Source organism: Mercurialis annua, linkage group LG8, assembly GCF_937616625.2.
Source record: "Mercurialis annua linkage group LG8, ddMerAnnu1.2, whole genome shotgun sequence".
Taxonomy (NCBI): domain Eukaryota; kingdom Viridiplantae; phylum Streptophyta; class Magnoliopsida; order Malpighiales; family Euphorbiaceae; genus Mercurialis; species Mercurialis annua.
The window spans coordinates 31,250,974-31,264,893 of record NC_065577.1 but is presented as its reverse complement, the minus strand read 5'-3'; the positions used below and the strand labels follow the sequence as shown (position 1 = coordinate 31,264,893).

Below are 13,920 nucleotides of genomic sequence, written 5' to 3'. Positions count from 1 at the left end.
TCTCCTCGCCCACTTATCTAGATGTTTTGTTTGCTTTGCACTTTTCGAGTTCATCCATCCTAGCTAGTTTTCAGGTTGAGTTTGTGGGTTTGTTGGGTTCTCGTTGCTATCCCCGCTTTTATCAATAGAATTTGTTTTGAGAACTGAATTCCCACAAACGGCGCCAAATGATAGATGTGGGAAATTCTGCAAGGGTCTTGGGACCGGATGGGTGGTCAATAGCTCATGAGATGAGGGAAAGAGTCGGATCAAAGGCATGGGCTTCGTGTCCACCCGATTTTAAAGTCAGTTTCGAGTTATAATCAAGAGCTAAGGATATTTAGTGAAAGATGTGTGTACTGTTTGACAAGGCTTTGTGCTGCCTTATTTATAGACAAGTGTGCGCTAGCCATTCCTTCTAGCCAACGTGAGATTTATAATCACATTCCATCACTAACTTTTCGTGTTTTTGCGCTTTGTATTCTAAAAAAAATAAAACTACCAAAAAACTGATTAGGACTATAAATTATAAAAATAAAAATAAAAATAGTTGAGATTTATTTCATAACGTTTTGAACATTGACATTAAATAGTTACAAAAGTAAAACATTTGAATTTGTTTTTCGGATACCTCTGAAAAATATACAATGGTGCAAGGAGCTAAAATATATTTTGTTAAAAATATCGAACAAGCAATCTAGCGGGTTTTTAAGAGATTAGTTCTTACAAAACATAAGAAACTCCAATTATATGCCTGTTTTTTTAAAAAAATTCATATTTTGTTCTTGTGCCCACCCAATCCGCATTTTTGAAAGGGCTTTTTACATAAACATCTAACATTTGCAAAATTATATCTTTTATACGGGTAAGAGTTTTCAATATGAAAACTACCATCCACGCTAGAGATTATTACTTTTATACGGAACAAATATATACTACTCCAAGTCAAACTCTCATAAACCAAATAATTTTATCTCTCCTCAAATTTCTCTCTCCTTTCTCTCTCTCAACTCACCTTTTGTTCTTCGCACCAATCCGCCTCCGCCGTTCCATTTCCATCGTTTCTCTTCCATTGTTCCACCTCCGCCGTTCCGTCTTCGTCTCGCCGTCATCTTTCTTTTATCGTTTTGATTTCAGATCTAAATTTTTTTGTTCTTTTTTTTATTTTCAGATCTGTAATTTGTTAATTTTTTTATTGTTTTTTAACCATTAAACATGTATAAAGGAGTATCTTTAGAGAATCTAATACTCATTTCATGTTATGTAGAATAATTTTGTGATTTTATGGAATAAAATTCTGTTATTTTTGCATTTTTCTTGTGTTTCTGTTTTTTTTTTAATTCTGCAGAACGATTTGTTGATGATGATTGATTGCTGAATTATTGTAATATCACACTGTTGTTGATTTTATGTTGATATTATGTTGATATCAACTGTTTTTTTTTATTTTAACATTGGCAAATAAAATAATATTGTATGTGAAATAAACTAAAAAATTAAATTAAATTAGTTTGAGACTAGATAATGATATGGTAGCATCATGGAAGAAGACAAATAATGAAGTTGAATTATTGTAATGATATAGTGTTGACATTGTGTTAATTTTCGGTTGATATTTTGTTGATTTTAGCATTTGTGAAAAAGAAAATAATGATGTTAAATTACTATAGTGTTACAATGTTGATCATATGTTGATATTGTGTTAATATTATGTTGATATTTAGTTGATTTTATCATTAACGGAAAAAAAAATACATTATATGTAAAAATAAAATATTAAAATTGAAATTAAATTGAAAAAATGTTGAAAAAATAAAAATTAGTATAAAAAAGATTGAAAAATTTAAATCAGTTAGTTTATATATTACATATGTTGATATCAACATAACATCAACACAATATCAATACAAGATCAACATTGTAACATTATAATAATTCAATATCATTATTGTCTTTTTCACCAATGTTAAAATCAACAAATATTAACCGAAAATCAACATAATTTCAACATTGTAACATTATAATAATTCAAAATATTTATTTGTCTTCTTCCCCAATGCTAACATATCATTATCTAGTCTCAATTAATTTTTTATTTTTTTAGTTTATTTCACGAACATCATTATCTTATTTGTCAATGTTAAAATCAATAAATATCAACTGATTATCAACATAAACTTAACATAAAATCAACAAGACTGAAACATTACAATAATTTTATCAATCTACCATCATCAACAAATCGTGCTGCAGAATTAAAAAAACGCAGAAATATAACCAAACATAGTAAAACTGCAGAAATAACATATTTTCATTCCATAAAATCATAAAATTATTTTATGTACATGAAAATTAGTATTACATTCCTTAAAGATAATCTTTACACATGTTTAATGGTAAAAAAATTATTGGGACTTAAAAACAGTTAATAAAACAATTTCTAGATCTAAAAATGAAAAAGAAGAAGAAGAAGAAGAACGGTGAATCTTTTTGTCTCAAAATTTGATCATATGCCTTTAAAAAACTTTTTAAAATCGTTAAAAACTTCTGATATCTATTCTTCCTTCCGACAATAAACTCCGATTCAGATCTGAAAAAGAAAACACAAAAATAAGAGAACGGCGGCGGCACTACGAAGGCGACAGTGGAGCGGCACTGAGACTTGATGAAGGGCGACGACTATCTGAAGAAGAAATCGTGGGGAGAAGAAGAAAAGAAAGTAGCTTTCAGAGAAAAACGAAAAAGAAACCGCCAATATCAAAGCTAAGAAAGAAGTTGTAAAAAAGAGAAGAATTAAAAAATTTAGGTCAAGAAAGTAATAAAAGACTGTATGAAAAGTAAAGAAAAATTTTGGCCCGTATAAAAGTTATTGGACTAAGAAATTCCGTAAAACATATAAAAAGCCCTTTTTGAAATGCGGATTGGGTGAGCAATCCGCATTCTTGAAATGTGGATTGATATTAACAGCAATACGGATTGTATGATAAATGGTTTGGTAAAATATATAATTTAATCCCTAGCTTAAATTAATAGTTTATTAATTGCTTTTTATTTTTATTTTTATTATAAATATGAAATATGGTTAATAATCTTTCAATCCTTCATTTCTTAAAGACTTAATTACTTAAAAAAAATTCACCTTTTAACATTTTTTCGTTTATACCCTCACGTAAGAAAAAGTTCATTTGTAACCTTTTTTTTTTCGTTTTCATCTCTACCCTAAAATTTAAATTTTTGACAATTAAATTAATCAAAGGATGAAAACATTATAAATGATTAATAATATTAATGTTTAATTAGAATATAAGCTAAAAGGATCATTTTGAATATTTTTTCAAATGAAAAGAGGTCAAATTACCTCTTTAGGGTAGAGACGAAAATGAAAAATCAAAAAAAGAGTACAAATAATTTTTTTTCCTAGGTCAGGGTTTAAACCAATGAGTTCAGCCATTTACACGATCGTGCAAATTTTGCATGATCGTGCAAATCACTTTTCAGCACTTCTTCAATTACTGCGAGCTAAACGATCGTGTAAACGATCAATGAACGATCGTGCAAACTATTTGCATGATTGTGCAAAGAGTTACACAATCATGCAAATCCCCAGATTTCAAATTTCTTCATAGCCGTTGAACATAAACGATCGTGCATATATTTAAACGATCGTGCAAAATGTCTGGGAGCTGATTTTCAGAAGTTTCCCAAGGAATTATAACGGGAAGAAAATGGCTTGGACCAATGGAACTTTAACACATCAAGGAGCCTATAAAAGACTTGTTCGAACCCATATGTGTGATTATATTAATTATTGCAAAAACTCAAAGATCTCAACAACTCAAAAGCTCTCAAATTTATTTGTGCATCAATTCTTCATATTGATTGCTTGTTGTTCTAGTTAGTTAGAGCATTTATTGTTTTCATTGTGGATTCTTGATTAGCCTTGAAAAATCAAGTGTAAGTTAGAGTTTATCTTTGAGAAAACTCACCCCTTGTAGGTTTGTGTTTATCCTTGAAAAAGCACATTGTGAGTTTGAGATTATCTCTTAGAAATCTCCTTGTAAAGTTTGTGCTTATCTTCAAAGCACTATCCCTTTTAGTGGATTCTAAAATCTCAATCTTTCATTGAGTAGTGGAGTAGGATCGAGTTGTGATCCGAACCACTCTAAATCTCTTGTGTCAATCTTCTTCCTTTAAACTCTCTCCAATCTTTCTATTCCGCATTCAAAGAGTTTAATCTTTTGATTCACACTCAAAAACCAAGGTTTGCCATACCCTATAGGGTCTTTCAATTGGTTGCATAGCAAGGTGCTCTTCTTTTCGCTTAATTGCTAGAGTTTTCGATCTAAAAATGGCAACCGAAATTTTTTTTATCACTCTCAAACCTTTTCTTGATGGGTCAAATTACAAAGTTTGGAAATATATGATGGAAAATTATCTTGATATGCAAGGGGTTGATCTATGGAGTGTTTTCCTAAGGGGATGGACACCTCCATGTGACAAGAATGAAGTCCTTTGGAAGAGAGTATAATGGTCTAAAGAGCAAGAGAAGGAAAATGGCATCAATAGAAAAGCCATCACTACTCTCCTCTCCTCAATCTCTAGAGAAAAACAAGGTAGAATTCAACATTTAAATTGTGCTAAGCAAATATGGGAGACTCTAGAGAGCTACTATGAAGGTACTCAACAAGTCAAGGGTAAGAAGCTTGAGTTGCTTCTTGGAGAATATGAAGGCTTCAAAGGCTTGCCTAATGAAGATGTTTCCTCTATGACCTCAAGGCTTCTTAAAATTGTTCATAGTCTTGAGCAACTTGGGAAATTCTTCAAGCTAAATTAAATCAATGGTAAAATCCTAAGATCCCTTCCCATTCTTCTATGGCAACCTAAGACCACCGCTATCATTGAAACTCATGATTTTTCCACCTTGAGGACAAATGAGTTGATTGGGAAGCTTCTTCTCCATGAGATGTCCTACATCAAGCTCATTGAAGCCGAAATGGAAAAGGAGAAGAATATGGGTCTCAAGGCTTCAACAAGTGCTCCTTTAGAAGAGAACAAGAAGGAGACCAATGAGGAAGAACTCTTGAGACTCACAAAGAGAGTGAAGGAGCTCAAGATAAATGGAAATGGCAATCATGGAAGATCCTCCTCTTCAAGGAAGAGATCCAAGGCTTCTTGGGACAATGATTCTCAATCCGAATGTGAAAGCCACCATGATGCTAATTTGTGCCTCATGTCTTTTGAGGAGGAACCAACACTAGAGGTAAATTCCCAATCTTTTATATCTTGGGATGGTATTGGTGTTGAATCACATGATGCATGCTTAAATGTTAAAAATGATATTATTGATGATATTGTTCATGTGGATGCTCATGATGATGATGATGATGATGTTGATAGCATGCTTGATGAACTAGTAATTAAATGTGGTGATTATAACGCCAAGATGCTATCTTTTAAAAATGAAGCTTCAAAGCTAAAAATGAAATGCTTGTTTTAACTAAAGAATTTCATGAGCTTAAATTGTCTAATGAAGCTCTCAAGTCATCTTTAGAATCAATCTCTAAGCAAGGTTTGAATGTTGATAACTTGCTTAAGGAAAATGATCAACTAAAGAATGAAATTCTTGAATTAAAAGATTCACTTTCAAGATTTCAAAAAGGAAAGGCAACTTTGGATACAATTCTTGTATCTCAAAGATGCCCAACCATAAAATTTGGACTTGTCTATAATCAAAATGCTTCTAGTTCCAATGAGACTAAATTCGTGAAGTCCACTTTGCCTCAAACTTCTTCTATAGAAGTTCCTCCTAAATTGGTCAAACCAATTGAGGCAAAAAAGGTACATGTTCAAGCTCCTAGGCCTAAGCCATTCTTGGCTCAAAAGGCTAAGAGCAACAATGGTACAAAACCCTTTATACATGACTATGCTTCTCAATATAGTCACAAGTGGAACAAGAAAACTAGAAAGAACTCACATGCTCATGCATTTTCAAATGTTAAATCTTGTTTCCATGCTTGTGATTGCTCTTATGAGACCTCTAGAGCCAAGCCACCTCAAATGCAATCAAATGTGAACCATAGAATTCAATGCTTCTATTGTATGGAATATGGTCACACAATGTTCATTGCTATGTGAGAAAAGTTCAATTAAGGTTAATCCCTTTGAACTATTCAAATATTAACTTCCAAGGACCCAAAGTTGTTTGGGTACCTAAATGATTTACTTTGTAGGTACACTTGATGTCCACTAAATCAAATTTTTAAAATCATATGGTGGATGTTCAATGAGGAAGGATGCTTTCTATGAGCATCAAAGGACGATTTTGGAAAATGGCAAGCTAGGTAAAATTTGTATTAATTTCTATGCCATGTTTTCCAATATTGTTGATTTGAGGGGGAGAATCAATTTTTTCAAATCTTATTCTCCTAAAAGTTTTGATATGCTTTAAAACTTTTTTTTTATGATTGGACTTGCCTTGGTGTAGTTCAATTGATGAATTATTGTATATTTTTAATCATTTAAATCAAATTCGTTCAATCAATTGAGTTTTAGGCTTGATATGCATATCAAAGTCGTGTCTTGCGCCTCAATTGAATGAGAAACTAAAATTTGTTTTCAAAATCTCTTTCAATTAGCTCCTTTGTCCATGTTTTAATCATGCTTACATTCTTTTTGTTCTTGACAAAGGGGGAGAAGTTCCTATGCTCAAATTGCTAAGTTTTATTTTTTCAAATATTGATTGCTTATGCCTTACATATTGCTTTTATCTTTTGTGCATAAAGTGAGGGGAGCCAAAATCAATTTGTCTCTTACTTATCTTAGCCCTTTTTGCATATAGCCAATCGGGGGAGAAGAATTTAACATTCGAATGTTAAATATCGTGTCTAAAAATGAATTAAAATCAATTTAGAAACCCTTAAGATGTTATCACTTTAAGGGGGAGTTTTCGTGTTAATGATTTAATTCGTTTTTAGGCCAATTGCTTGTCTATATCAAAAAGGGGGAGAATGTTGGACCATGTGTTTTTATACCCTTTATTTTGATATATTCAAGCAATTGGCATTTATCGTTTTCTAACGTTTTGCTTAAGTTTTTACGCACATTTTAATTGTTTTTCTGAGTTCAGCCTTTTGCATGATCGTGCAAATGAGTTCAGCCATTTACACGATCGTGCAAATTTTGCACGATCGTGCAAATTTTGCATGATCGTGCAAATCACTTTTCAGCACTTCTTCAATTACCTCGAGCTAAACGATCGTGTAAACGATCAATGAACGATCGTGCAAACCATTTGCACGATCGTGCAAAGAGTTACACGATCATGCAAATCCTCAGATTTCAAATTTCTTCATAGTCGTTGAACATAAACGATCGTGCATATATTTAAACGATCGTGCAAAATGTCTGAGAGCTGATTTTTAGAAGTTTCCCAAGGAATTATAACGGGAAGAAAATGGCTTGGACCAATGGAACTTTAACACATCATCAAGGAGCCTATAAAAGACTTGTTCTAACCCATATGTGTGGTTAGAACAATTATTGCAAAAACTCAAAGCTTTTAACAACTCAAAAGCTCTCAAATTTATTTGTGCATCAATTCTTCATATTGATTGCTTGTTGTTCTAGTTAGTTAGAGCATTTACTGTTTTCATTGTGAATTCTTGATTAGCCTTGAAAAATCAAGTGTAAGTTAGAGTTTATCTTTGAGAAAACTCACCCCTTGTAGATTTGTGTTTATCCTTGAAAAAGCACATTGTGAGTTTGAGATTATCTCTTATAAATCTCCTTGTAAAGTTTGTGCTTATCTTCAAAGCACTATCCCATTTAATGGATTCTAAAATCTCAATTTTTGATTGAGTAGTGGAGTAGGATCGAGTTGTGATCCGAAACATTTTAAATCTCTTGTGTCAATTTAAAACACTTTAAATCTCTTTTTTCGCGTCCCTCACTTTTTATTTGTATTTTACTCGTTTTAAAAATATATTTTTGGGGCAAATTGATACAGAAATGAAAAATTTTGAAGTTAGTTGTTCAAACAAATTAAAATTGGATTAAATAACCCCGTGTTACAAGTTCGGGGACGTGTTGACCCTTGTTCAAACAAACCCTTAAAAAGCCGGAAAATATAGAGCACCGAGAACCCCAATCGACGACGTATTCCATTCCATTCTTCTTCTTCACCAATAACCAAACAAAACCGTCTCTACACTCTCTGCTGCTGCTCATCATAAAACTGCAACAATTCTCAGATCAATCCCCAAAAATCACAAATAAAAAATAAAATAGAAGATTAAAAATCCTCTGACAAAAAATTGCGGATCAGTAAATTATGGGTAGTTCATCTCGCAATCCACGGAAACCCTCAAAGGTTTGATTTGATCGGAGTTGTTTCAGTTAATATCTAATTCAATCATAATCCTGTCTGAGTTTTCATCTGACTTGTGTATGGACTGTTACTTGCAAAATTTTGGAAGTTACAGAATGCTATGTAGAAATACTCTACTGGGTACTGAAATTTATTAGGGTTTTTGCTTATCTTGCTACTGTTTTTTTTTATATAACCAAGCATACATATTAGCTAATTAGAGAGGTAGATAGATAGATACATAGATTGCGGAATTTGCGGTTTTTGTAGTAATTTAATAGAGAAAAGATGCAATCTAGAAGGCATGATGATTATGTGCCACTATCCCCGTCTTCAAAGACGCAATCTAGAAGACGTGATGATTATTTGGCACTATCTCCGTCTTCAAAGACGCAATCTAGAAGGCATGATGATTATTCGACACTATCCCCATCTTCAAAGATGCAATCTAGAAGGCATGGTGATTATTTGACACTGTCCCCGTCTTTAAAGACGCAATCTAGAAGGCATGATGATTATTTGACACTGTCCCCGTCTTCAAAGACGCAATCTAGAAGGCATGATGATTATTTGACACTGTCCCCGTCTTCAAAGACGCAATCTAGAAGGCATGATGATTATGTTACACAATCTAGATATGATGTAGGTGGTCGTGATGCGTATCCAGTTTCTCGTCGTGGTGGTAATGTCCAAACGTCTCCACGCTTTCAGCAGCGGAGTTTAAGTCCTCATCGTCATGGTAAGGTTGATGGGTTCAGAAGGATAGGCTTGAGAGAGGGAACAAGTGGCTCACCTGAGAGGAGGAACTATGGTTGGCATTTGGGCCCAGGAAGGACTGAAAGGGTCCGTTCTCGTTCACCCTCTTATATACTGGAGCCTGGAGAAGTTTCTCGATTTGATGAGGGTACTACTGCTCATAGGAAATATGATTATGCTGATGGTATTGAGTATAATGGTGGAAAAAATAATAAATTGAAGCATGTTTATGGGTATGATAATGATTACCATGGTTTGTCTTCTAGAATGGGTAAAGAGAAGGATTACGGCGAAAATAGGATTCTGAATATTGACAGCCGTGTCATGATGGGGCAGAAATCAATGCCTATGGATGATGTGATTATGAGGGTCTCTCGTCGACCGTCTCCGGATCCGACCTCGAATTATGATAAAAGTGGTGTTCATTTACACCAGAATTCTAGATACTTGGGTATCAGCCAGTTTGAACATGAAAAACGTAGGTATCAGGAGCCTGTATCTCCAGATAATAGATCAGGAATGAATATTTATAAAGAAGGGGAAAATCCTATGAATTACTCAAGGGATAATTCATACACCATGAAGCCAGCTTCACATTCTAAAGATTTTGGGAGTCCTAATTATAAAGATTTTGCAGGAACATCTTCAGGCAATTCAAGGAGTGGGTTCCCGAGTTCTTTTTGGGAAGGTACCCCCATATCTGCTTCTGGTGAATATTTAAGGAACAAAATGAAACTCACAGAACCTATGGATTTTAACACATATGGCCATAGACCAAGCCTAGATATGAAAAATCTTGAAAGAACTGTAACAGGCTATACACAGGGGATCTACAGTCCTAACAGAACTGAACATGATGATTTTGTGTATACTAAGTCGCAGCAACTAGGGAATGATGACAACAATTATCCATCTGTTGACTTGCATAGAATGGTTCCTTCACAGTCTCGGGTGGATCATGATCAAGCTCATGCAGATTACAATTATGGAGGATTATCAAGAATGAGTTCTATGCACCCCGTTACAGACAAGGTTGATCCTGTGGTAGATTCTTATAGAAGCATGAGAAATAGCTCCATACGGAACCATTCTATGCACAAGCCGGAAGCTACAGAGAACATTGACACCAGAAGAATGTTATATTCACCAAAGAATAGTGAACAATATATGGGTGCTGGATATGATATACCTGAATTTGGAAGGGGAGATTCAAGAGATGATGAATCATCACATTTGGGTGAATTGCAGAATCAACAAATCTCACATTTGAGATCAGATTACGGGTTTGGAAGAGATGCAGGTCCGCAGTTTCAAAAAGAAAGAATACAAGATCCAGTTATGTCCATGTATGACTCGGCGATGAATAAATTTTCTGGCAAAAGACTAAGAATGGAGGAGGAATTTAGCACATATGAGCAATCCAATAAGGTCTACAAAAGAACGTACACCACGGACGAAGATATAGTTAGGCATGACCCAAGAACTAGAATTGTGTCAAACAGACAGTATGCACCACAAGAACATGAGGATGCATATGAAAATGGTATGGAATGGATTGAGGAAGAGGTAAATGCACTACGTCCATCTAGAACCCTAAGGCTTGGCCCAATAGCACACAGAATGACTAAGAGAACATATGACAGTCAAGATCATTATGGAGATAATGCATCACAAGATTGGTCATCATCTCAAGATTCATTCGCACATTCAAGAAATCATTCAATCAGAGATTATAAACCAAATGTTAAATTCACAAAGTGTCATCCAAGAACTGGTTCTTTGACCTGGTATAATTCACACCATACAGATAAAAGAATTGGTGTTGATACAAGACATAAAACTTGGAAAAGAAATGATGATGATGATGACCATGCTAATTTTGATGATCCATCTGAAGATTGGTCTAATATGGCTGACTCTGATATACCCGAGGACTCTGACAAATTTAAGCAACTGGTCCATGAAGCCTATTTAGTATTCTCTAAGAAATTAAATCTCGACTTGGCAGCTCGAAGAAGATACAAGGAGCAAGGAAAAGCCGGCAGTTTGTTTTGCATTGTATGTGGCAAAAGGTTTGTTTTCTATCCTGAGATACGTTTTTTCAAAATGGATCACATTTTCGTATTTTGATTAAGGAATCTTTTAGTGACGGGTACCAGCAGCAAAGAGATCAAGTTTATTAATCTAGAAAAGCTCTAGTTGTTGACTGTTCTATTGTGCATACTTCTGGATATTGTATCTGGTGATGGATATTATGGCATTACCTATGCAAATGGGGCAAAGGCTTTTGCCAAACTCTAGCTAAAAAATGCCGCGTATGTAGTTATTCTTTTTAGCATTAAATTATGCTTCAAAATGGTTGATGATTGTTTTCATCATTCTTCTGTTGAAGTGTCTGTTGATAAACTTATTTACCACTGTAAAATTTTAGCTACCACAGTACCACTTGGTGAGAGTTTGCTGATCAAGATTGACACCTTTTTGGCAAAGATGCATTTGGTAGTTCTAGCCTTTGAAGATGTCTAAAAGTTTTACGTTGTATAGGCAACGCCTTAGCTTTAAGGATACAATCAATACTTATAGTTCAAAACTATTTCAGTGCAGTAATTAAGACATCTATTTTAGATCGATGGCTTGGCTATAGGGTCTTAGTGCTACTATTGGTACATATAGTTATCTCTAAATTGTATGGGGGAAGTATTTTCTGTCTTAACGTAGGAGTTATTTTAAACCAACCTGTTGGAGCTAGATCCTTTGTTACTGGTGACTGTTTTGTATGAAATAGATGAAACCATTTGAAAAGGTTGGTTTCCCACTTCATGGTATTCATGCTTAGCTAGACCATGCAGCATAAGATTTAAACTTTAATATGCAGGAAAATCATTTGCTGAGATTATGTTATGGCTTTGTATTTTTTGTGGCTGAGATGCTATTACGCAGCTGGGAAAAGCACAAAACAAACTAAAATGGTCTAGCATATAAATGGACTAAAAATAAAAATTATGGTTTCACTCATCAGATTCATCTATTATGTTAGCAGGTCTATTTCATACGTAATGCTTGCTGAACTTGAATTTGATGGTAGTTATGTCTCATTATTTGTTCTTGAATTCGGCCTTCAGTCCTCGTGCTTCTGGATTTTGTGACTTTTTTTAATGTATTCCTGACTTTGTAATAATTTTAAGAGCTCTATTAATGCTTGTGTCCCAATCTATGCTTGTTAATGGACATGAATGGTTTTCATCAAGCTCTAAATTGCTGTATAAATAATTTTCACACTAAAGGTTGACTGTTTATATGCCTGCTTTATCAGAACATCAAAGGAGTTCATGGACACACGGCGCTTGGTAACACATGCTTTCATGTCTCACAAGGCTGGGTTGAGAGCACTGCATTTGGGTCTTCACAAAGCGATATGCGTGTTGATGGGGTGGAATACATATGTGCCTTGTGACACAAAAACATGGGTTCCTGATGTCTTGTCTGATGCAGAAGCTTTGGCTCAAAAGGAGGATTTAATGCTCTGGCCTCCACTTGTTATCATGCATAACATATCTATGTCGATTAATAATCCAGAACAACAAAAAGTCATACCTATTGAAGGGGTTGAAGCCTTTCTCAGAAGTAAGTAGCAAATTTAATGGCCGTTTATTTTCACAATTGCAACTGAAAATGAATTTAAGTGGGAATGCTTGTAAATATACAAATTATTTGTGTTTGCGGAAAACAACAATTTAATGACGTCTTTGAGCATGCTGGAATTTCAATTCACTATTTGACTTAGCTGCAAAGTTTAGGATGCGTTTAGAGCAGATGCTTGTTTGTGAGTTTTCCAGTTTTACTAATTCATTTTATTTTATGGTTATAGGTAATGGTTTTGTTGGGGGGAAAATCAAAGTTTGCCTAGGTAAACCTGCCGATCAAAGTGTCATGTTGGTGAAGCTCTTGGGAACTTTTACTGGACTCGGAATTGCTAAGAGACTTGATAGGTACTTTTCTGAAAATAACCGTGGGAGGGGAGAATTTGAGCAAAAAACATCCAAGAGCAGCAAAAGTAGCAATGATGTGCAAATCGACATCAACGGAGACAAGTTAGAGGAGCACCTTTTATACGGGTACATTGGTATTTCAGACGACATGGACAAACTCGACTTTAACACCAAAAAGTGGATTACACTGAAGAGCAAGAAGGATATACAAGACCTCGAAAATGCTCCTCTTAAAACTGATGATAGGTAGCTGTCGAAATTGTATGGACTTAGAGGAGGCAAAAGAATACTACCCTACTGCTCCCAGCCACAACAATTAGGAGGAATGACATATTCTTCCTCTTCTCGGTTCGATTCCTATAACTTCAGACCATTGACAAGTACTAACTTTTTGTTTGTCAGCTGGGTTTTTGTATGTTTCAGATGCAGTGCAGGTCAAAGAAGAGGAAGACAGAAAAATACCAGTACTAAGTAGATAATCCTGTGGAAAAGTTTGCTTATATCTTTTAATCCCCAGACTTTGTTACAGCAAGTTCAAGAAAAAAAAGTGACTTACTTTTAGAGTAAACTATCTATACATTTTGTAGATATTAAATGTTTTTGTTATGAAGTTTTTTTTTCTTCATCAAATGTACTAAATTGCCATTTGCATGTATATTGCTTTCGTTTCTCATAGTTATTGGTAGGATTGGCTTGTTTGGTTTGATTTGGAAGTATTGACAAAAAATGATCATTTCGAAATGTTCAAATTTTAAATCAAACCAAACCAATTATAGGCTGAGACCTATTCCGAACCAAAATGATTTTTATTTTTTTACCTATTTAATACTT

At 34.2% G+C, this 13,920-nt stretch overlaps 1 protein-coding gene across 1 annotated transcript; it reads left to right on the top strand.

Annotated features, from left to right (window-relative positions):
* Positions 1-8,092: 8,092 nt before the first annotated feature.
* Positions 8,093-13,744, top strand: LOC126660830 (uncharacterized). Its single transcript, XM_050354522.2, has 3 exons — positions 8,093-11,172; positions 12,414-12,724; positions 12,969-13,744. The coding sequence occupies exons 1-3, from the start codon at positions 8,633-8,635 to the stop codon at positions 13,337-13,339; spliced, it is 3,222 nt and encodes a 1,073-aa protein (XP_050210479.1). The 5' UTR covers positions 8,093-8,632; the 3' UTR covers positions 13,340-13,744.
* Positions 13,745-13,920: the final 176 nt, after the last annotated feature.

What these genes read in the sequence shown, in the direction of transcription:
- LOC126660830 (XM_050354522.2), top strand. Translation starts at nt 8,633, where the DNA reads ATGCAATCTAGAAGGCATGATGATTATGTGCCACTATCCCCGTCTTCA. An exon ending in TGCATTGTATGTGGCAAAAG is followed by an intron (nt 11,173 to 12,413) that starts GTTTGTTTTCTA and finishes CTGCTTTATCAG; the next exon opens with AACATCAAAGGAGTTCATGG. An exon ending in GGTTGAAGCCTTTCTCAGAA is followed by an intron (nt 12,725 to 12,968) that starts GTAAGTAGCAAA and finishes TTATGGTTATAG; the next exon opens with GTAATGGTTTTGTTGGGGGG.